Genomic DNA, 24,552 nt, shown 5'->3' with positions numbered 1-24,552 from the left:
GATTTCTAAAATTAAAAATTGCCACCATTTGAATCACACTGTTGTAGGCAAGTTCAGAAAGACACTCTAAGGTTAAAAAAGGAGCAGTTCTTTCCTGGCCTGCAATCTGGAAGGAGTCTTAATGCCAAATTGACCAACTCAGAAGAAATTTCTCAAATATTTTAGTAAGATAGAATAGCAGTCCTACTACTAAAATCAGCCAGAGGGAAGTATGGGAAGCACCCCCTTCTTTGCTGCATCTATCAGAAGGTTTACCTTGAAAGCCGGGATTATTTAGGTACATGCATATTTAAGCTATTTTTGTGGTCCTTACTTCTGCTTTATATTAAACACAAAAGTACTTGTCTCAGGCTCTTAATCTATTCATCAAGTCCTTGCTTTGCCTATGCCACAAAAAGCAAGACTTACAGTATCGAAATTGAATGCATTTTTTAGACCTGAACGGAATAATTCTGTAATTTCTACAGAAATTACTCCTTTTGAACGTTTCAAGATGGCTTTTTCTACCCCTACTACTAAAATATGCCAAATGTATCTAGAAGTTAACATAAATAGCTAAAGGCTATAGATGAATATTTGTAGTTTTCTTTTAAATACTCTGAGGCTGTATCTTCAATATATCTCTCAGAATATGGCACAAGAACCTGCACTGCCCCCCTTTTTTCAGAGATATGTTTTTCCATATCTACAGCTGAAAAAGTATCAGCGAGTTCAACGGACTGAAAATGTAAGGAAGTGAATATACCTGATTCAATAGAGTACACAATTTCTGCATTTCTTCCTTTGTCCTTATCTAATGCTGTAACCTGGAGCACTGCTGATCCAACAGCTGCTGACTCATAGACTCGTCCCTCATAGGAAGGGCTGGTGAACCATGGAGCATGATCGTTTGTGTCACTGACATTAATGATGACTCTGCAATAGTTGCGCTTCACAGGAACGTCTTGATCTCGAACCTGCAACAGTCAGCACATCACTAGTAATTAGCACTGTTATTTTAGTAGTTCACCCAATTTTAGTAATAATTCAAGGTGCAATCAGCCGCAGAGTGCATAAAAATTAAACATACAAATAAATGTTTGAATTATGGGGACTAAAATGACATTTAAAAGATTTTTTTTGTCATTCACAACAGAAATCTCACATGTACTTACCATTATTGTGAGAATATGCTGGTTCATGGTCTCATGATCCAGTTTTTCTGAGGTATAAAGGGAGCCAGTTGCAGGGTCCAGAAGAAATTTTTTAAGACTAACAGGATCAGTGCTGCCCTGCATAGTATAAATCAGTTTATTCTTCTCATCTCTGTCTGTGGCACTGACTTGCAGAATTTCTGTCTCTGGTAAGGTATCTTCAGGTATAACAACTTCATATTTTGAAGCAGAAAACTGAGGCCTGTGATTATTTGTGTCTATAACTTTGATGTACACCTGAAATGATACAACAGGAAGGGGAAAATATTGATATTTGGTAAAAAGATATCAAAGGAGGATATTTCATTAAAAATCAGACCATAAGACTGAAGTAATACCACCTCAAGACAATTTTATTTTGCTGGGAGGAGGAGAGATCCAAGACTTGTAGGGAAGAAAAATGTCATTAAAGCCAAATCTGCATCACCTTCCCCAAAGTCAAACCAGAAATCTGTACAACCAGAAACATCTTAGATAAGACATCTTAAAGGGAATGATTTTTGCCCAAACCAAGACAAAATAAAAAATCCTTGTTAATTTTGGAATTAAAAATATAAAACATACAATATGGATCCTAGAGTGAGTAAAAGTCCTGTTTTGGGGCGCAAATTTACAATTTTAAGCAATGTTTTTTCCCGGCGGTGCATGCATAATACTCCTCCTTGACCTCACATAAACAGTTCTCTTTTAGCCCCTCACATCTGCAAGCCTGGGCAAGAATAGAAAAGTGGTAGAACTGCCACAAAAGTGGATTATTTTGGAAAACTGCAGGTGGTATTGTTTACTATTCTGCAGCAATGTCATACAATTTCAGCATAGCTCACAGGTCACCAACACGACTTCTCTGAAGTTACAGTTAAACTAAATCAGATGCTTCAAATTGTGTCTTTGTATAATATTACTCACTGGAACCACACGAGATCCCTGCACCCCCACTTGCTTTCCACAGCACCAACGTTTTGTATAGAAAGGGTAAGACAGACAGCCACCATCCCATTCCTTCAACAGTGATAACATCAGACAAGTAACAGGAATGCAAAGGAGTTGGCAAGCAGACAGCAAAGCTCCAGCAACACACAGCTAAATTCAACTTCTTTATGTACTGCACGTACAGCCATGCTTTTATCTATCCAAAGGTTCAGTGCTTTGTACAAATTTTTCAAGGGCTACATATAAACAGGTTTTTAAAATAGGTACTTACAATATTGTAAGTGGGTTAAATTGCTCTTTGAAGACACTTACTGCTTTCCATTGGTAACTGGTGGAGTCTACAGATGTAATTTAGACAAGGTACCAAACTGCATGCAGTAGAAACTAAATTATATGAATCCTGATGGTGGCAAATAATTAGGAAATGCCATGCCTTTTGGTACAGGAAGAGAAAATGTCAACTTAGCAAAACTAGCATCTTACTCTAAAACTGAATAATTTGGCACACTGGTAAAATCCCTTGCAAGATGTTGCTATGGAGACTAAGAAGTTTGGTTTTGTCACAGATTAGAAAGAGATAAACAAAAAAGAAACAAACAGAATAAATATTGACTTTCAGCGGGGAGAAATATTAATGGTAAGTGACCCAGGATACATATTAGGACAAGTTTTTAAATACATTAACTAACAAATTCAATCTGAAAATGAAAAGCAAGAATACTTATTATGTTACAAATGTGATCTTTTTACATTTTCACGGTTACACAGGATGCAATAAAGCAACACGAGTACAGTTGTTAGTTTCTTTTTAAATTTTGTATAAATAAAATACATTTTAATGCCTCTTGGAAGCAGTAAAACAAAAGGGTCTAATACACTCACAAAACATTTGAGTAAAAACAGCTGCTCACTGAACAATGGTGCTCAGAAAAATTAAAAATTATACCAAATGAAGACAAACAAACAATTAAACAAAATTTAAAAATGCATAAAACCCCAACATTCAATACAAATCAAACTATAAAATAATTTTTGCATAAATGGAAGTTTTAAGGCCATATACAATTACAACACTTCATTAATGGATACTGTGCTTTCAAAATGAACTCATCACTAATTTTTATTAAATTTCCACCCCCAAAAAATTATTAAGGTCAGACTCAGGAAAAAAACAAAGTGAAAATGCAATGGTGACAAATGCAATCAATTTAAATCAAACCTGTCATTCAAGGTCATGTCTATTTCCACTCTCAAATGAGGAAACACAGAAACTTAGGTTAAAATTGGAAATGAGAAGGTATACAACTACAGAGCAATCCTGTTAAGTGAATCTTTGGAGCAGAAAACATGGCCACCTGTGCTGCTGGCAGTATACAAAACAAATAAAGAAAAAGAGCATTTCTACAATGGAGCACCAAAGAAACTCGCCATGCAAACTACTAAGTTAAATGCCAGGATTGTAGTGACTGTAAAACAAACATCAGTACCTGCAAGACTAACCACAGATATATGGAACCAGCTTAACTGAAAAGTGAGTCATTGATCATAGCATCAGGATTTAGCATCAACTCTGATAGCAAAGCAATTAAAATGACACATAAGGAGACATCCTCCAAAAAGTACTGTTGGGCTAAACATGTAAGGAGTTTGCTCCTCAAAATGTACAGCATTATTAAATATGAATCATTAAAAAAAATATTGCTAAGAAATAAACGCAGTGACTCAGTCACTATAAATGGTTAGCTCAGGTATTCCATTACTTGTCATATTAGCTGCTCAGGCTGCAGTTTTTCTCCACACTGGTAAGCACAACTACAAATACACAACTTCATATATTAGTGCAATTATTTTAAATGTACGAAAAATCCAAGGTTTATCTTAAACTCAAGTGAAAAGTGCTTTATCTATGTACTCTAGGATTCATTTTTCTCTCAGTGATGTTATTACATTATGCCCCTGGACAAATTCTGGTGGACAAGCATAGCGTGACCTGATGGAATCCCTTTTGCTAACTTGTCTAACTCTGCACACTGGGCTGCTTTAGTAAGGGCAGGGGGAAATAATTACCCCCTTCTGCTGCTTGACACTCACTGGTGGGAATGTAGATCCATTACAGTTTTAAGGCCTGCAGCACATGAGAGACCTTGACAAAAAGAAACAAATCCAGGTCTTTAAAATCAGTGGATATTGAAAAGCAGTCTGTTCACAGGAGGAGGGGAGGAAAGAGAGCCAGACTCTTCCCAGAGATGCACAGTGAAGAGGACAGGAGGTGACACTCACAAGCTCCAATAAGAGAAAGTACAACTAGAAGTAAGAAAAATTTTTCTTCAAGGAGAGCTGTTAACCACCACTATAAAAGCAAGTCCAAGGAAGAGATGTTGTGCCTAGTCACCCCAGGCAGTTAGAACCTGAGGAGTCACTGAAAAACTTGATCACCTTTGCAGTTTGCTCTGCTTAGAACAGGAGTTTTAACTAGAACTCCAGGGACTCTTTCCAACGAAAGCTATTAAATAAATATTAAATATATTTACTAAGGAAATCCTGTTTTCAATTTAGGAATTCTTGCTAAGGCTAAGTGACAGGTGCTACCTTTTAAAGGTAAGAGGCCCAAAATTTCATGTAAACTGTCAAGACCTTGATGTTAAATGGAAAGCATTTGCAGAAATAATTTTAAGTCCAGCTTTAAAGACTCAAAGAGAAAAATATGTTTAGCGTGTCTGAGAACAAAGTACATGAAGAACTTATGTTATTCTAACATAACATATAGCATAAAATAAAACTATCTACTGAACATTTCATAATGAAACTATAAGATTCAATTCAAATGAAATATGTTAGTACTATCTCTTAAGAAAGAGTTGCACATTAAAGAGACACATTATGTCAAGATGATGTCAAGAAAAGCTTGACATCAGCAGACCGTAACATTATCTTTAAAACAAAATATTCTGGAACTAAAGAAACTTCACTCATTTTGCAAAAATATGCATGGGCTGTGTTGCACAGCTGCCTTCTGCCCACAGATCTGACTGAGAGAGAGCAATGCACGCTGATTATACAGAGAACAAAGCAGCCTAGGATTACTTTGAGGAAGGACTTCAAATCTATTAATAATCTGGCAGGTGAAACCTAAATTTGCATAGGGATGCATTGATAGCTTCTAAGAGGAGATATGTGTCAGTGACAAAAAATACTCAATGTGCAATATTTAAATATAATGATCCTTTAAATTGCTTTAATATCATTTTTCACATACTAGTTTTATGTGGAGTTTAAAATCTACTCCTGTCCCATAACTACATTATAGTTACACTGACATGTGTATAATAATTTTCATAAATAAAAGTTGTATTATCCAGAGATAATAAAACTTCATTCCAGTTCTAAATGTTTCTGTAGAGCAGTGTAATCACAAGCAAAAATGCATGCAAAAATGCAGTAAATGAAGATTATTCTATACTTCATTTGCAAAGTATCATATCCATATAAATTTTGCATAAAGCAAGATTAATTCTTTTGCAATAGCAAAGCAACAGGTAAAATGCTGCAATTAGCTGTTAACTGCCTGAAGTATTACTTTCAATGAAAAAAATTGATATACATACCAATGAATGCAATGGCTATAGCTAGAAACAGGATAATATCTCTTTTATTTTCCCCAAAAATCAATTCAATAGTTCATTTATCACTACTTACAGCCTGTGAATAACGTTTTCTGCTTCAGTACATAGGTATACGGAGTTGTAGGGTTTAGTTATTTAGTTTCTGTATTTTTATTTTATTTTTAATCATAATCCTTCCAGGCGTGACACTAGTAATTTCTAACATCATGTCAAACACCACTACTGTAGGCCTGGAATTTGTTTGCCCTTGCTTTGCCTCATGCATTTGGCATTTAGATGCATACAAAATTCTAATAAGTCTCCACGCCTACTATTGCTTTATTTTTCAAAAAAGCTATTTAACTGAAGTCTTGAAAGAGTCAAATGCTCTACAGATGTTAATGGCCCAAGGCCAGCAAATGCCTTCCAGTTTAAAGTCAGATTCAATACACTGCTTTTACACAGTACGATTTTCATTTCTTGTACCCCTCCCCAATTTCTTGCAAATGCCATTTCCTTTTTCAAATTAAATATAAAATTACTTACTCTGCTGTTAATCAAGATCTGTTAAATTGTTTACTGTACAGCCAGTGTTTATAGCAATTACTTCGTAGGCTAAAAGCTCTGTATTGTTGTTCCTCAGGTATGTACTCAGAATTTGGAATTTCTTTTGCATGTCACTCCGTTTAAACTGTTTATCAGCTCTTAGAAGAATCCAATGCCACATCAGCATTTAAACTTTAATCATCAGTATTTCAGCAGTGAGTAATGGAGTTTACACACTACACTGGCAGCCATAAATCACACCTTCAGTTTTGATTTTGTACCAACATTTTTAACCCCCCAATTTAAGCCTGATCTGTAATGCATCTTTTGAGGGACAGTCCTGAGGGTTATTTTAACAGATTAGTGCATTTGGGTGGGCCCGGAGTTTGGGGGAGATAAGAGAATCAATTAAAATCAGGATCATGCACCAACAGCTGCAGAGTTCGAACTAGTCCACACTTCTCAATCTAATCCACCACAGTGAGACTCCAACAGCAATAGCGTAACTTGTGCTTATTCCACAAGCTGGGCAAAAGGAAAGTCACAAAGGAAGTCTTTGTGCTTGTTTGTAACAGAAACCACGATCTGTGGTCCTGCCAATCCTAACTGAGAGAGGAAGGAAAAGATATGAAAAACAATCACAGAAAAAGCAACCACAGAAACGACAAACTTGAGACTACTACTCCAGTTCTGGAGAGGAGTGCTGTGGGGTAAATGCTTAAAATGTTCACTTAGCTTTACAAAATGCTAAAATAACAAATTCATTTAAAGAACTCAAACAAAAGGTACACTGTGCATTCCCAAGAAGAACTAAATTAATCAAATAACTCAGATAATTAACTAAATTAATCAAATAAAGAGAAGGAGTGAGGGTTAAAGTAATTTTATGACCTTCCAATTCTTGGTTGTTCTAAAAGACAAAGCAGTTATGGTTCAACTGTGACAGCTCAGGACATCTGCATAAATTCAGCTGTGCAAGCAGTAGCACTGGATAGGCTATCTGCATTCACCAAGGCCCCACATATTAAGCCTTTCCTAGTGCCCAGGCTACCCCAACACACTGTATGATGGCATTTTTAAATGCATTTTTGGGCGGGGGAATGTTTATGGAAAAGCCTCTTGCTGTCTTTTTGACTTTTAGCTGAATTTGTGTTATTCTGTTTTTTGTCTTAAGTAATTCCTGCCTTCTATCCAGCATTCTGTAATCGCTAGAAGTGAATCTGCTCAACATTTTTACTACAAGTAGGCAAATTTAATGAATTTATAGCAGGATTCTCCAAACCTTTTATGATGGTTATCAGCACCAGAGGCAATGGCACCACAGCTATGATTGTGGCAAGTTCCTACTGGGAAACATGTTGCTGTCTTTGAAGATTCATGGTCTAGAAAAATCACTCACAATTGTCACCCTTAAAGGAAAAGGCACTTCTCAAAGGAAACTGCTAAACTTGATCACCTTCTATCAAATTTACTCCCTTAGACCTATCAAGCCTCCAGACTTGCAGTCAGCGAAATAAAGATTCTGTTTAAAATCCTGAACACTGACAAGAAACATCTTTTCCTCTGGCCAAAAGCAGAAGACAACATATAAGACATTAGAAAAGATAACAGAAAAACATATGCACTGCACTGAAGCTGAACAAGAAGAAATGGCATTTGTAGCACAGATCTCTGTGTACAGAAAAGACAGCAGCAACCCACTTACTGCTCTTTGAGTGCCTGAGGGGTAGGTCAATGATAGGGGTAGATGATACAGACACATCACTGTCTAACCCCAACAGTTTTATTGGTAAATAAAACCTTTCCTTTCTATTTGGAAGAAAAGAGAAGCTCCTCTACAATAATGGTTCTATTCATACTAGCCTCAGCTAAACTGTACTTTCAAATATATTCAGGTTCTGGGCTGCGGAAAGAAACTAGATGGGAAAAACAGGTGGGATATACATCATAAGCTACTTTACTATGAATTATTTCCAGTACTGTCACAAAAAGCTTCTGCATCATTAAGTGCAATTAGTCCAATTGCAAAGAATTGCCACCATCACAGAGCCTTAGTAAAAAGGTAATTTTATAACATTGGTTTGTCTGAGGCTGCTGCTTTTTGGAGATTGGTAAACAATCTCTACTTCCACCAAAACTAAAATAAAGTATTTGGGACAATACAAAGAGATGTTATAATCTAAACCTTGTTTCTATATGTACATTATGCAGAAAAAGCAGCTCAGTTTCATATAAAACATTACTTGGACATTGCACAACTGGTCATCCACAGATCTTCCAGGGGAAAGAGAATAACAAAATTTTAAAATGGTTGTCTTTAAATTTCAAGTGCAGTAATCAACTTATGTAGTGATTTTGGAGGAGCTTGTAAAGAGGAGTAATTCAGATGAGTAGTATTAATCCTTTTCTTGTGAGAAAGTCATGCATGCAGGAAGTTTAGTTTCTGTTTTCATTTATTTAGCTGTAGGAACATGTTATAACATAAAAGCTGTTGGTTCAGACTGCAGTATAGTAACACACCACCTTAAACCTAAGCCACCAAACAACATGGCTCTGTGAGTATCAGAATTCACTTCTATTTTAGACAAAGTCCCTAATTAAAATAAACCATGTTGATTGTCTAGGATTAAAAAAAAGGTAAAAAGAAAACCCAACACCTTCCCCACCCTCCACCTACATACTCTTTTTATAAGTGCTTCATCAGAATGTTCATTACCTGAGTGCTGATAGATCTGGTTCCATCTGTTGCTTCGACTGTCAAGTTGTAATTTGATTTCTGTTCTGCATCAAGAGGTCTTGCAACAATGATAGTTCCTGTGCCCTTGTCCACATCAAATCGACTGTCATAGTTGCCACCTTGTTCAGGAAATTGTGAGAGGGAGAAGTTAATATAACACATTTTTGCTTCATTGTTTTCATGTATGATCATGTTCTGTCTTCCAATGCTTAATGAAGGTGGAACTATATATACATATACATACATTTAGTTTAAATACTTTAGGTTTTTTTCCTGGTAACATGATATGCTGCTAATAGATATGTAAAACTGAGTCGTTTTGGACAAAGTTGACTAGCCTGGCTTGTGGAAAGTCAGCAGGGACATTCTTATTAGCAAGATTCTCTATTAAAAAAAAAAAAAATCCATGGAATTTAATGACTCCATATAGCAGGATATTGAGAATTATTGCATCAAATGCAACAGTTCCTTTTGGGCAGATTGACAGCTAATAAGTGAAAAACATACTTTTTATCAAAATACATTAAAATTCCAAATCAGACATAGAGTCAATTTTTGTCTTTTGGAGCAGAGTACATATAATTATCTTCATATATGACTGTAAGGCTGAAAAAGCTGCAGTACCTCCAAAGGATTCTCATCTTAATGTTGAGTATCTAAAGAGTTCACTATCTCACTGAGATAGGCAGGATTCAGCATAGTGCTAAATGTTTAAATGCCCAATGTTTAAATATGGCCAAGTTCCTTTTCTGAAGCAAATTATCTTAATTTCCCTTGTGAAAATTTCAAATTACTCTTTGAAATATAGTTAAATAACTGTGTAGATCGATAGCTACACTCAGTTGCTTAAACATTTAATTGATCATCCTGCTGCCACCCGGAGCAGGCTGTCCTGAGAATGCAGTGTCCATTAAGTCCAAATACTATTAGCGATGATGAATACTGCCATTTAACTGCAATTGCTTTAGACCTCTCAATAAACTGCCTAAAATGGAAGAATCAATTTTTATTTTGGTCAAGCCAGTGCTAGATATGGCAAACCAATTTCTCCTAATTACGGGCATGTGTTTTTCTAATTACATTTTACAAGGATAGCAGATAGCATTCAGATACCATCTGAGTGCTTTTTTTCCTTTAACAAGATTATACATGCTAAGCTTTGCAAATCACTAAATGCCTTTTATGAAAAGCCAACGTTACAAGTGAGAGGGTGAAGTTCCAAAGGTTGCAAATTTGAACTTAGTCCAAGAAAAAAACAGTAAATACTGAAATGAGCCCCCATTCACATGTAAAAAGGATTTCACCTTTAGAAGGTTTCACTGCATGACAAACATATCAGTTTAGGAAAGATGGGCTGGATTCTGCTTCACTGGATTTGAGATATTTGATAATTACCAACATCGCATAATTTTTCCAATTCAATTGAAAGCCAACTCCTTTTACTGACCCAGCAGCAGTTTATGAATCACTCAAATGGATAGAAACTGGACATCATCAAAGGCAGCAGCTTTTTTATTTTCTTAACAGATGTACATGAATTTTTTTAATGGGCTTTGTACAGTATGTCAGTTTTAAAAGCTGAATCTAGTTTTTCCTTCTATAGCTGGCAGGTAAAACCATTTTCTCAGATGTCTCAATGAAGTTCTCTACACTTTAAGGGGAAGTGTAAAGCGAATGAGCATGAATTGGTACAATCAGTTTTCCTGACACAAGGACAAGATCTCTAACCAACATTTTTCCCTCCCTTATAAAGAAAATCACGAGGGCCTTGCCTATATTTGTAGCAGTAGTGATCTCTGGTGATCCGCTGAAGCAGAACTCAACCCAAACTTCTGCATCTAGTACACTGAAAGTGTAACAGCAACAGTTTTGGCCAAAGCCAAAACTGGATGCTCAGAATTGATGCTGTATAAATGTAATGATGACAAAACAAAACAAAAACGAACCTGTCACAAATGCAACCGTGAGCACTTTGATTTCCGAAGGATTAATAAAATAAATAGTTTATAAATGTACGCTTTCATTTCAGATCTCATAATCTGGTAATAAATTATGTGATCTCAGCAGATACCTTCTGCTGTACAGTTCAGGTCACAAGCCATCTGTAAGATGTAAAATACTTCACTAGCAAGCTTGTCTCCTGGCTCAGCCAAAAAGAAAGAAAGCATGGAAAGCAAGCACAGAACACAAAGGAAAGCTGTCAATCAAATTCATTCATGCTATTAGAAACAGTAAAAGAGGGTAGTAAAGTGAGCACCTGTAAGAGTAGCCCATAACTTCACATATCAAATGATCACATATCAAATTTTCCAAAACACTTTTACTAAGAAAACCATCAAAATGAAATTGTTTATTTTACAAAGCTTGGACAAGTTATGCTCTTTCCCCATGGAGTTGTCTTTATATGTCTTTCTAAAAAGACCGGGAAAAGATCATTCATTTTCTGCACTAGGCATACAATAAAACTATGTAAATGTCTAAACTGTGCTGCATACTTAAAAGAGCAGATCAAAATAATACTCTCAATCAGAATTCTATTCAGATGTACACACTGTTCAGAGTGCATAGCAGATGAAGCATGCTAAGAACAATAGGAAAGTATATTGCCAATCTAATTAACAAATTTTGCTAATAACAGGCCCCAGAAAACATCACTGCTGTACTCTATTCTGACTCCAAAAAGCCTCTGAGGTCTATTCTACCTACTCTCTTTCATCTCTGGCAATGTCACTTTCTTAGCCTTTCATTTAATGGACTCTTATTAGTCTACAAATATTTGTTTGCTATTGACTGGATAACCCTAATTTGAATTGGAGTACATGACACCTTCTCATTTTTCCTGCTCACTTATTTTTATACTTTCTGCTTATCTATTCCCATATCCCAGGGTGTGTTTGGGAGAACAGTGAAAGAGCTTGGTTCCAAAATACCTCTAATGCAGAACTTTGCTCCAATGAGAATGCAAGAAAGCATCCTCAACTTTTTAGTCCCTCTAGAGAGTTCTACAGATCTGTAACCCCTAGATTTGTCTAAATGCCAACACTTTTTATTCAATTATAAACTACTCATATAGGAACTTTTTTTTTTTAAAGAATACATTAGAAAGCACCATTCAAAAATTCTACATAAGTATTTAATGCATTAGCAATGACTATAATTATCATCACAGGTGTTATTCATGCACAAAGCACAATTTTAGGGAAGAACTGTATCTGTTTACATGTTGTTGAAAATTTTTTGAAAACAAGTATTTGGCATTTATATATTCCTGCTACTTGTGTCAGTTTCATAAACTTTATTTTTAACTGTTGCTCTTCTCAGTATGCCTCAGGAAATGCATACCACCAAAACAGAAGTTTAAAATACTTAAATTACTGAGAAATAATTTAAAACATGCTCTTCCCAGCAACTTAACATCATAATCATGGCTAAAGATTTCAGTAGTAACAAAAATGAAAAAGATCCTTCTCTTGTGAATGTAGTAGAAAAATCACGAATCTGTTGAATAACAAATCTATCAAAAAATCTGATAAGAGTGGCAGAAAGAGTTTACTTAAGACTAGAAGCAGTTTGCTACAAGGCACCTTTCCTAAAACAAAGCTATGCCATTCTCTTTGATTCTAACACACAACAAAACTTCGTTTTACTATTAGCTATGCCGTGAACACTCTGTGTATTACTAGTGCTCAGAAGACTAGTGACTAAGTCTAAACTTCAAGAAAGTACTATTAATTCTGCTACCATGACATCAACATATAGTCAATATTACTGGTTAGAAATCCCCTTTCAATGGTAGAGGTTAAGATATGATTTAGTAGAAAGAATATGTACAGGAAGAAGACTGCTGGGGTTAGGAACGTTACAAGCTTTCCTTTTAGTACTGAATCAAATGACAGCAAACTGAGAGGCAGCCCAGAGGAGAAGAAATCCCTGTGAACAGTAAAATCTCTTTTAGAGCGTACTACCCTGATTTGCAGAAAACTAGCATCTTATTTCCTTTCCTATCATACAGTCTATGAGATTGACTTCACTAGTTTTCATTTCACTGACACAATATTCATAAATCAATTTTAAAACTGCAACACAGCAGATACTTTGCAACTTACTTTTTATCTTTGATACAGAGTGGCATTGATAAAAATTAACTAATTTTGCCTTACAAAATCCACATCTGCATTTAAAGAATGTCAAAACCCTGCATTATTTAGAAGAGTGATTAAAACCAAGCTGCAATGAGCCTCCAGTATCTCAGACTCCATGCATTTGTTTCTAATAATAAAGGCCCTTAAGGCATCCTTACCCGTTATGTCAAACCAAAGTGGTGTTCCAAGAGGTTCAACAGCTATTACACCAATCATGTGAGCAACTGGGTCACTTTCCATCACCGTAAAAGAAAAATATGATTCCTCAAAATAAATAGGCTCTGCGGGTGGGACAGGCTTTGGAATCCATTCTATGTGAAGCCGTGTAGTTGAAGATTTTTGTGGACGACCATTATCTACAGCTTTAATCTGTGAAACAGACACATCTTTTAGGCTACAGGATCACATAAATCATTATGTCACATAAATAGAAAGAAGTAATAAGCTCCAAGCATGTTTGCTCGTGTGAGATATTTCCAAAAAGGTTAAGTGTCTCTCAAAGTGCCACTTGCCCTTCATTATCTGGGCAGCAAATGGAGAAAAAGTATGCAGCACCTGATAGCAGCACAAACTGTTACCATAAATTCACTTTTATTTTGCTTTTTTCCTGAAGGAGAGTCAAACTGATTGTTTATGTTCCCTCATCGCATAAATTATCTGTCAAGTTCTGGGAAAGAACAGCAGTTCTTAATACACAATACAAACATGTCAAATCATCCTTTAATAAAAACCAAACAAACACATAAAACAATACTTCTGGATTTGTTGAAGCTTTCTTCCTTCAGATACTGCAGTCACTCACCTGCCAGCCACTTATTAAAAAATGAACAGATACAAGAACGCTTTACATATTCATGATAGACAAGATTTTCACTCACTGAAAGGATATCGTAGTCCCTTGCTGCAGAAAATTTCTTTGATGAAACCACTCCAGTTTTTGGTTCAATAAAAAATTTGCCATGTTCATCACCATCTTCAATGCTGTAGGAGATCTCTGCATTGGGGCCTTCATCTTTATCTGCAGCAATAACTCGATAGATGGGCTCTCTCCTAGCAGCTCTCTCTCGCTCTGGCTTACCACGCTCTGGAAGCCGAATTTTGTAGAATTTTTGCAAGAATTGAGGCTTGTTGTCATTCTCATCTAAGACCTTCACAATCACCCGTGCAATTGTTGATTTTGCAGGTGTACCGTTGTCTGTTACAGTAACCTGTTTTTATTAACAAGGGTAAAGTTAGAGCTCAAACATGGTCCTTCCAACAATGCTCCTCCCTAAATGAGATTTTCCTACAACTGCCTAAACAACTGTTCAGTTATTCCCTAACTTCAGTTAAAGCACTTGCCTAAAGCTACTAGGTGAGTATTTACAAAAGACATTCAAAAGTATATTCAGCTATTTTCTTCATATTTTGACACATGAAATGCAACATGAAATGCAAATATTCATACTCATCTCTAACAGATGGTATGATTTCCACATATATAAATATCTGATCCCTTTAGTACTTGTAATGGAACACCAACACATATCTTTCAGTTCACAAAAAAATTCCAACCACACCCAATGAGAAAATCAAAGCATATCCCAAATGAGGAAATTACAAGGGGTATGGGATAACATGTCCATTAACATAAAATTAGCATTGCGCTGAACCAAGCAAATAACAAAGGCAAATTTGAGAAATAGCTGTTTGACTTGAATACAACATCAGTTTTGAAGGTATAACTGACATAACCAAGAGTATACTAAAATATGAGAGAATAACATGAAGCTAATTTAAAATAACTCCATAAGAAAGTGAGAATTGGAACTCATAAAACACAAATAGGGAATAAAAAAATAGGGCATATTAGTTACTATTATGTCAGCAGAACTGCAATCAAAGATCAAATTTAATAGCAAAAAGGAAGAAACCCACCAACCCATCTGGTCAACATTTCAATGCTCAATTAATTAGCCAGATATTCAGCATTTGGGTGATAATACTGTCCACCATTCTGTGCATTTCTGGGTTTCTTTCCAACCTATTATCAGAGCTGTAAACATAAAACTAACACATGTAAACTGCTACTTTAGGCCAGGCTGTCTGTCAGTACCTCTCTGTAGTTAAGAGTTCTTCTGTCAGATACTTCACAGACTTTTAGTTAAAACTTAAACAGCCAGTAGGGATTCAAAATGAAAAAAGAATTATTATGAATTACACCAGCAGGCAATAAACAATGTTCCAAACTAAAGAGCAATGAGCTTAAACTGCTATTTTATACAGAATGATGAAAGTAGGAGGATTTCTGTGCCTTTATGTGACATTGTAATCCTAAAAATAAACTTTCTGAGTTCTGTACATGCTAGCTTAAGGTTATAAAGTTAAGCTTACATCAGCATGACTGCTAGCAGACAACTGCCCATAACATTACATTGTGAGTGTGACCTCTGGCATAAGTTTTGGCCCAGAAAAAGTAACACACACGCATGTTGCTTAGCTGCAGCCTGAGAATTCACACAGTTCAGACACAATTTTCAACAGGTAACTTGGATGTGTCTACCCTGTGCCAGGGATAAGGTGTAAGCAATCAAAGCCACATGAGCCATGCCGCCTCAGGATCAGAAAACAATCCACAGCTCATTTTATTTACTGTATAAATCTAATAAAAAACCCAGTATAATATATAGAGAAGAAAAATGATTTACCAATTTTACAACCAATATAATAGCAGTCGTCAAGAAATACAATATAATGGACATGAAGTGCTTTAGGAAACTGAGACAACCAGGTTTGAGGAGGCAACTTGAAAAGAGAATTATACAACTACTTTAAAATTTACAGGAACACTATGTCTAGTACTAAATATGATTTGCCATTTAATTAATTTTGTTACTATTACCTGTAGAAACACACTGCAGAGGAAATTCTGCCCCATTGCTACTTAGGGTACAAAGCGTTCTTTTAAAAGCTGATACAGAAAATAATGATAAAAATATTGGTCCAACAGCTCCATTAATCCAGCTCGCAATGCACTCAAGGGATACAAAAGGCCCAGGAAGACTGCACATATACTGCAATTATGCAAAAGGATAGTTGGTGCTATCAGGAAATAAATACATTCATCTCCACATCTCTGCAGTCACTGCACTCCTATTGGAACACCTGCCTAAGGATTTCAAGTTTTGAGTAAGTCTGGAGTTGCTTCTATATCTTTAACATTAATTTGGCCAACTCCCATTGCAGCCTTTTATCTGTCATCCAGGACAAGAGGCACAGTGAACATTCCAGATAAATCTTAGGACATAAGGATCGCCGTGAATATTACGTCTTCACTACAGGGGAAGTACCATGCCATTACACTACTTGACAACATTGTGAAACTTAAAGTTCTCCATGTGTTTTCCTTTCAGGTTGTTTGACAGAGAATGAGAAAAGTTCAAAAAAACCCGTCAGGCAATTAATTAAAAACAGTTAAATAAAAGCATTATGTCACAAGTTTCATGCTCTTGGACTCGGGCTCTACAATGCACGTCTTGCAACTGATGTGATTGGTAAACATGTTATGCAGGAAATAGGGCTACACACATTATCATATACTCACATATCATATACTCACTCCTCTTGTATCCTCCATATTTTAAAAACATTCTGCACTTCTTTTTCAGAAGCCTATACTCAGCAAGTTAGGCTGAAATAGCCATTCCAATAATTACACAGGAATATAAAAAGAGGAATCACGCCTTTTAACAATCATGCCTTTGTACTATTTGAATGTAAATCTTTGTTTTGAGATATAGAAAAAAAAGTCATTCAATCTGTACCTTTACTCTTTTTTAAGCAAAAGAGCCTCAACACACTGTTTTTGTAAGATACGTGATTATCTGCATTGCAACATAATGAACACAGAAGGAAATTTTACTTCTGCAATATTTTTTTTAAAGAAATCTTCATATAGTAATCGAGCCTGGCAAACTTAATTCTCTGTAAAAGAGCAATGAACTTATAGTCACTGCTTTACAGCAATCTAAATAAATTATTTACCTCCAGTATGTGCTCTCCCTGCTGCTCACGATCTAGTTTTCTGGATGTGGTTGTAATTAGCCCTGTAAACATAAGAGAATAATTAATCAGATAAGTCAAGAAAATAATCTGAATGAAGGTTAGGTTAAATCAGCAGTTACTGATACCCTCAATATCAATTTCTTCTTAGGTGGCCACTTCCATTTTTGTAGAATTTATGCTTTCATTAAGGGAAGGGGTGAGGGGTTTCCAATCCTTAAAAGCTGTGAAAATATTCTTTGCAATCTGAAAACTAAGCTGTTCTAACGCTTAAGACAAACACAGTTCAGTGTTCCAACACATCTCTGTGTGCTATGTTTCTGACAGAGTAATGAATGCAATTCTCCCACATGAAATCTTGTTTTCAGAGGACATTCATACACCTTTTTCAAAGGGTGCTGATGGACATTATTTGAATTAATTACCAATCTCTTCTGGAGAAACACCTATTTGTAATAGTAGTGATAAAGGCAAAAGAAGGATAACCTGAAGAGATGCAGTAATAGTGGAAAAACCAGAGCAATTTGTCTGTGTTGGCTTGATTTCACAACGACAAGTAGTCAAACAGTTGCTGTTGACAATAGCAGAGAACCACAAGTTTTTGATGCGTGATGTTATATTTTATCATAAGACTTTGATACGCTCCTGATGCAAGATTAGGAAGGCATGATGGGTTTTGTTTTAAATGAAGGAAGTCTAAGAGTAAGAGGTAACAAAAAGAGAGTGAAATCTAATACAGAAGGATCTTATTTGAATTAATTCTCCCTAACAGTTCAGAATTTTAACTACTGAGTTTCATGAAAAGAAAACTTGGTCAACTCTCAGTTACAGTGGAATGATTTGCTATTGTGTGAGTTAACTGTGCCACAGATGCAGCCACAAGAGAATTCAGCTTCTTTGCTGCACAAAACCCATTAACCATTTTGAAGGTCCAAGTTGGCCCCACAAATATCACTGCTGTGTTCAGGTGGGACTGAGTCTGTGCTAGTAAATCTTGCTAGACCCAACCTGGTCTTTCATGAAGCAAACACCAAGGTTTGGATCTGCCCAGCTTAGGCAACTACTGATCAAAGCATCCCATCTTCTCCTAAGCAGCAACACAGAGGATACTGCAATGTCAGAAGACATTTTATCCAACTATCCCAGCTTTTGATAGTGAAAGGAAAGCAGTCATCCTAATCCTTAATTGTTGAACTGGAAAACAAGGAAGCGATTACCCAATGAAGGATGAAATAGAGATCAAAATACAGGTGGCATACTTTATGTTCCATTTTCTAACTACAGAGTAACTCTTTTATTTAGTAATTTAAAAAATAGTAATAGTAAAAACTATAGTAATTTTAATATGACTTTATCTAAGGAAAATTAAAATCCACTTATAAAGTTTTCAAAGCTGGTCTGCAAAATAAAAAAAGCCTTCAATTTTATCTCTCAGCTGATAAAAAGCAGAGTATGTAAGAAAAGTAATAAATACTTCAATTTCACTTAGAAGAGAAAGGCCAAGAGAAACAGGATTGTATACCACAGGTGCATAGCTACTCAGTGCTTTTGACAAAAATAGCTGTAGTCTACTTATACCAACAAAATAGACAGTCTGTACTAAATAATATGAACAAAACCTATATAAGGCAATATTACAGCTGTCAAATGTTCAAACAACTATTCTCCAAAAAACAGATAGTACAAATAACAGCTGTTTCAATTATGGTCAAATCTGCCCTTGTTTTTCCAGCAATTTTGTTTGCCATCATATCAAATCCATTATTTATCTAGTATTCTAGACAAAGATACGTCAACTCCGTCTGCTTTACATTTTATGCTTTTACAGCACATAGAAGATTGCTATTGTTAGGATACATCTTTAGGTATTATGAAGTAATTTTCTCTAGTCACAAAGAAAGGGGTAAAATTAAAACATACAAAAACCCCAAACAAACAAACCAAACAAACAACAAAGAAAAAGAAGGTGCATTATTACCGTGAATTTAGAAAGGGGCAGGAGAAGAAAGAGAAAATTATGTGACAGTTGTCCATTAACCTTCCTGAGGTAATATTTTCACATGGATATTACAGAGCTGTGAACAATGACTGCTGAAAATATTTACTGTCATATATTCTAAAAAGCTTTACTCTCCTGCCTAAGTCTGGGCAACACATTTACTTTTCACAGGCTCTACAGGAAACAGGACTGTTAATTGGAAGTTCACAAGTGGTACAGCCACTGCCTCATTTGCTTCCTTCCAGAAAAGGCATTTGCACGTGACTTGAGAAAACACAAGTTTTCCTAATATTCAACTGAGTACCTGTGTAGAAAGCCAGCACAAGGCCTCCCACGAAGCATTAATCTCTAGGCTCAGCACAGTTACAAGAGAAAAGGGTAGATTACAGCATAGCCACTAATGGAAATGACTGTTGAACAGCTGGATTGAAGATGGGGAAAAATCTCAAAAAAAATGGGAAAAATAAAGCAATCCTAGCAGAACTACCTCAAGATGCTTGCATTTCCATGCATATTCAATAAAAAGTTAGTCTACATCCTCTGACAATAATAAGAATCAGTCTCTCACAGCAGCAGCAGCAGCAAGTGGAGAATTATGTGAGATCCAAAAAAATGGCACTTTTCAATTTTATTTTTCATCAAAATCCAGGAAGACTGGAGCCATCCCTAAAGATGGCAATTAATACTTGGAGGGAAAAAAATCAATCAAAAAACCATTTAAAACCTTTTGCCTTAAGCACTCAAAACAAAATTCTACCATGTACCACTACTTTACACACTAGTAATTCTTAAAGGAAGTCTTGTTCCAGATAAAATTCCTGTTAATGAAGTTGCTCAATACAACTCAAATGGGTAAGCAGAAAAATATCCAGCAAGAACAAAATATACATGCTTTGATCTGTTAAAACCTCCAGTCTTTTCAGCCAAGCTTGCCGCACTTCTGTTAAAACACTTCAGACCAATAACAGTAGGGCTTAGTCTTCACCATATATATCCTGTATATTCAGCAGAAACTAATGCCAACAAAGGAAATGTAACACTTCTGGATTTAGAATCACATACACATGCATGACATTCTTTTTATTTAACTCTTTACTGCTAGACACTTTCCTAAGTGCAAATTTAGCTTCAGTGAAGTGTTTCGCTTCAGCTTAAGACTATAAAAGGCTTGATTATTGCAATCACTACATTCATCCATTTTTGCCAGGTTTTTCTATATTACAGAATGTTTAATGCTGCACCAACAGATTTTGTCCATTGTTGAAGAGCTTTTCTGAACTACAGCTGTGATAATAAGGTCAAGTCTTCCTGGGCACTGTGACTGCCTGTTAAGAGGATTGGGGAGAATCTTTGGACCTAATCTAAGTCAGCTCCCTGCAACAAAAGCCACCACTCTGCTCTGCTCTGAAGTTTTTTTAGATTAAACTCCTTCTCTTTTCTGTAACACTTTGTATAGATCCTTGCTGTGCCACTCCCTCTCCAAAAGTAAGTGCGTGACCACACTTATGCACATACCACACCCCCAAAGAAGTGGCAAGTAAAAGATTTCAGTGAAGCTCTGAAGAAGTATAAACCAGTTTTGAAATCCTTGTTATGAGGTGGGGAGAATGTGTTTATTGTTGAATGAAGTAACAGCATGTGTGAGAAACAGGTCACTGTGACAAACCACTCTATTTCAAAGTAAAACTGACTCAGAGCATTGTTCTGTAGTTATATTCTTGCATTTTGCTTCTGCTTCCGTTTATCAGCCTCCATCTCCCAAAACCAAGAGGAACAAGAAGCTCCACTAAGTCACATCACTATTATTCCACCTGAAATCAATGTTACTAAGGCAAGATGGGTCAAGCATTCATGAGAAATGCAGGTTTATAAAAAACATTTCTGAGATAATGATGAGGAAATGATATCTTTAGTGAATCTGTGCAATTTTTGTATTTAGTAATATTAAAAACTTGCCTCATCAGAAACATTTTCACAACAGCAGCTTAATAATTTAGAGATCTTTGGACAAATCACAGCTGTTCTGCCTCACTAGCTGGAGAGCTACTAGAATCAACGGAAACTAACTGTAAATATCTGCAACAAAACAACCTGCATTAGGAGCAAATACAACTGTATTCTCCCTTCATTTCTGATTTTACATTCTGGGGATACCTGCTGTCTATCTGAGGTCTACGCAAAAACTAAGAGGATCACAACTGCATTCAGAGAAAACTTACCTCAGATTTCTATTTTAAATAATAGCAAAACAAACATACAAAAATGCAACTACAGCACACAATTATGTAAATGTAAATAAAACTGCTATATTTGGAACAGAAATTAGCACCAGAGATCAGATATTAGCAGGGATTTATTTCACATCAGTTCCTGTCTACATCATATTATCTCTTACTGAAGACTAACACATGAACAAAAATTTTCATTCAATGCTGAAACAGCAATATCTTTTAAAAAACACAGAATACTAGGAGGGCGTTGTTTTAAGAATTATCCATTAGCTATCTTTATGGCATGGATGATCTCCGTGATGAAAAAAGTGGCATCAGAAAAAGTGGTCTTTTAAGGGGAGGAGGAAGACCCAAAGTTTTTACCTTGCTGCATATACATCATGCATCCCCATACATTTGTGCTTTCACAAATACCTGCAGATTTTTCCAACTACACAGTCAGCTTAAGATGATGAAGATTCTGGAGCCGGGAAGGAGTCTGCCTGCTAGACATGGCTAACCCCCACAATGAACCAAGACACTAAAGCAGATGCCAAGTGTACTATGCTGCCTCCAATGAGTTTGAACTAATAGATTTGATTTGAATTAGTATAACACTATTTGAATTACAGCATACAAAAAAAAAAAGAAATACAGTTTCTCTGATCTTTGAATGCATTGGCACTGAAGAATTAAGGAAGTAGCTACAAAACTTTTTATCACTAACTTCAACAGATACAAGTCATAAACTAAATATGAGGGAGGCCATATTTGGTCAACGTGATTTTTGCCATCTGTGTCAAATGCAAACCGTAACTAACCAGCAGAAATTGTTTCTCTGGACTGCATCAGTCAATTATCACAACCTCTCAGTCATGACTATTGCAACTTAGTCAATTTTAGCTCTTGTTCCCCCACTTCAACCCCAAAACCAAGAAATTACTAGTGAATGCTAATGGGTTTTCTTTTTTAATTTTTAACGTATTGTTATACCTTCAGATCTGTTGACAAGGTCTTAATATGCAAATCAGTCTAAGATTTGAAGGAAGTATGGATTTTAAATTCACATATGGCTGTAGTGGTAATCATGTTAACTACTGCATAACGCAGCCCAAAAGTACTGAGCAAATTACGCAAATATTCTGTAAGCTGAAGATCAATTATGTCTCTTCAAGCCATAGAGATACTGTCTCACTTCAAGGCAGGGTTTCCTACTAATCTTCCTTAGTGTATTGTATCCTTCAAGAAAGCTTTCCCTTCTAGACAGAGGAATATATCTTTCTTTTGTATGACAGACCAAGAAGTTCACAGAAATCAGCAGTTTCCTCCTCACAGAAGGACTAGGTGTGATCAAGTCATGTCTTAGACATCTCTCATAATACAGTGAGTGTCAAGTCTCACTGTCTGAAAGATTTCTTATGACATCATTTTAAACTTCTTCCCATATCTCAGCACTTTCGAAAATACGAACAAAATTACTGATAAAACAATAATCCATGCTTATTTAATCACTGAAGATTAGTGACATAAAGATTACTTTTTTTTCAGTCTTCTTTCAACTGATCTCAAGTTAACTGTGTTTTACACCTAACTTAACAGTACGATCAATGACCATCAGAAAAGGCCCACATTTTCTTTCTAAAGATGTTCAGGTAAGCTTTCTGGCAAGACTGCAGTCGAAACCCATTCTCTACGTAAGTTAAAATAAACTCGGTCCTACTAGCCATGTAATGACTGATGATGACTATTACAAGCTAGAAAGTCTAATATATCACCACTGTCATACATCACCATGAAGGCAGACTGCTGAGTTAAAAAAGAAACAGGATAGTGCTAACACGCTATCATACTGGAGCAAGTGTATCATAAAGGAACTGAACTTTGGTTTACATAGTCTTAAAGATAATTCCTTAGCAATTTCACTTGCTTGTCATTCCTAAACTCTTCCTTGTTCTAAGCACCTTAATAACTCTCATAGAAACCAGCAACAGAATTTTCTAATGCTGAAATACAGTTGTAAATATACAGTCCCAAGAGAAACTAGGAATATCATTTACAAGCACCATAAATGGCTGCAAATGCCTCTTCTGCTCAAGAACAACAGCTAAAAGCAATCATTACTGTTCTTTCAATAAAGGCCTCAAAAATGGTACCACTTTTCAAGAAGAATTTAGAGTCTGGGTTCCCTTTTCAATTCTCCTAGCCATATACTCTCGCCATTAGCTCTGCTGTTGCTTGCTTGATCTCCCTGCCTCTTGAATTTTACCTTTTTTTGCTATGCAGTTGTTTAGGCATAACAAATATTCATTCTGCCTAACAGAGCTCACAGCCTGTGGCTAGGAGACTTTTCTGGATAGTTTAAATGCACTTTTGGGGCTAAAGGACTGATTTTCCACTCCACATGTAAACTTCCTGATGAGGGTAATTACATAAGTGAGTTACAATACCCTAGCTTTAGAAAAACTAAAATGGAAGCTTACTTCAGTACACTCTGATGAAGTCACTACTCCCTTTTTGTTAAGCAGAGCATCATGGCACTCAGTACAGTCTTTCACAGTTTAGGTGCCTTTTCCCTTTCAATTTCCATGTACAGCCATTCAAGCAAAAGCCAACAGGACACTCCAACAGTGTTCAGATACCTAAGTAAACCCCAGACTGAAAAGTCTGAAATACATAAAGATGGATTTGCTCTTCAGATCCCCATTTCTTTTTACTTAGGTATTTCCTTATTCCTGTTTCAAATGCTAGCACATGTGCCCTGGACTTCATCCACAAAAAACACTGTTGGCACATTTGTCCCAGACGAATACTTCTTGCCCTTGGAATAGTACTCCATGAAAAATCAAGCAACAATTGAGATCTCAGTCCTGCCCAAGTCAGGACTGCGTCAAACAAGGGGTAACACCCTGTTCATAAGGGTGTATTTGTCAGCACATTTATTGAAGTACAGTAATATCACAGAATATGCTGACTTGGAAAGGACACACAAGGATCATCAAGTCCAGCTCAGTGTTGATTAAATTGCTGCTTGTTACCAAGACAGACAGCTTTGTATATAGGATCAAAAAGTAGGTTACTTCATCCTTTGGCTAATATTTCATACCACCAGGCACCATGTTTATCTGTAACCAGGCATTTTAACTACTCAATCC

General features: G+C 36.1%; 1 protein-coding gene across 7 annotated transcripts in view; it reads right to left on the bottom strand.

Moving 5' to 3' along the window:
- Positions 1-24,552, bottom strand: part of FAT1 (FAT atypical cadherin 1) — a 103,143-nt gene that overhangs the window by 33,204 nt on the left and 45,387 nt on the right. For all 7 annotated transcript variants that reach the window (XM_066185853.1, XM_066185856.1, XM_066185857.1 and 4 more), the window contains exons 4-9: positions 17,174-17,235; positions 14,029-14,358; positions 13,309-13,519; positions 8,988-9,127; positions 1,155-1,430; positions 746-956 (exon numbers count right to left, since the gene is read on the bottom strand). In XM_066185853.1, the coding sequence (XP_066041950.1) occupies positions 746-956; positions 1,155-1,430; positions 8,988-9,127; positions 13,309-13,519; positions 14,029-14,358; positions 17,174-17,235 (1,230 nt within the window). The remainder of the gene's footprint in view (positions 1-745; positions 957-1,154; positions 1,431-8,987; positions 9,128-13,308; positions 13,520-14,028; positions 14,359-17,173; positions 17,236-24,552) is intronic.

Source organism: Chamaea fasciata, unplaced genomic scaffold, assembly GCF_029207755.1.
Source record: "Chamaea fasciata isolate MVZ Bird 193981 ecotype frontalis unplaced genomic scaffold, bChaFas1.0.hap1 SCAF_6, whole genome shotgun sequence".
Classification (NCBI taxonomy): domain Eukaryota; kingdom Metazoa; phylum Chordata; class Aves; order Passeriformes; family Sylviidae; genus Chamaea; species Chamaea fasciata.
The sequence above is the reverse complement of the archived record's forward strand: the minus strand, read 5'-3'. Positions and strand labels throughout refer to the sequence as shown.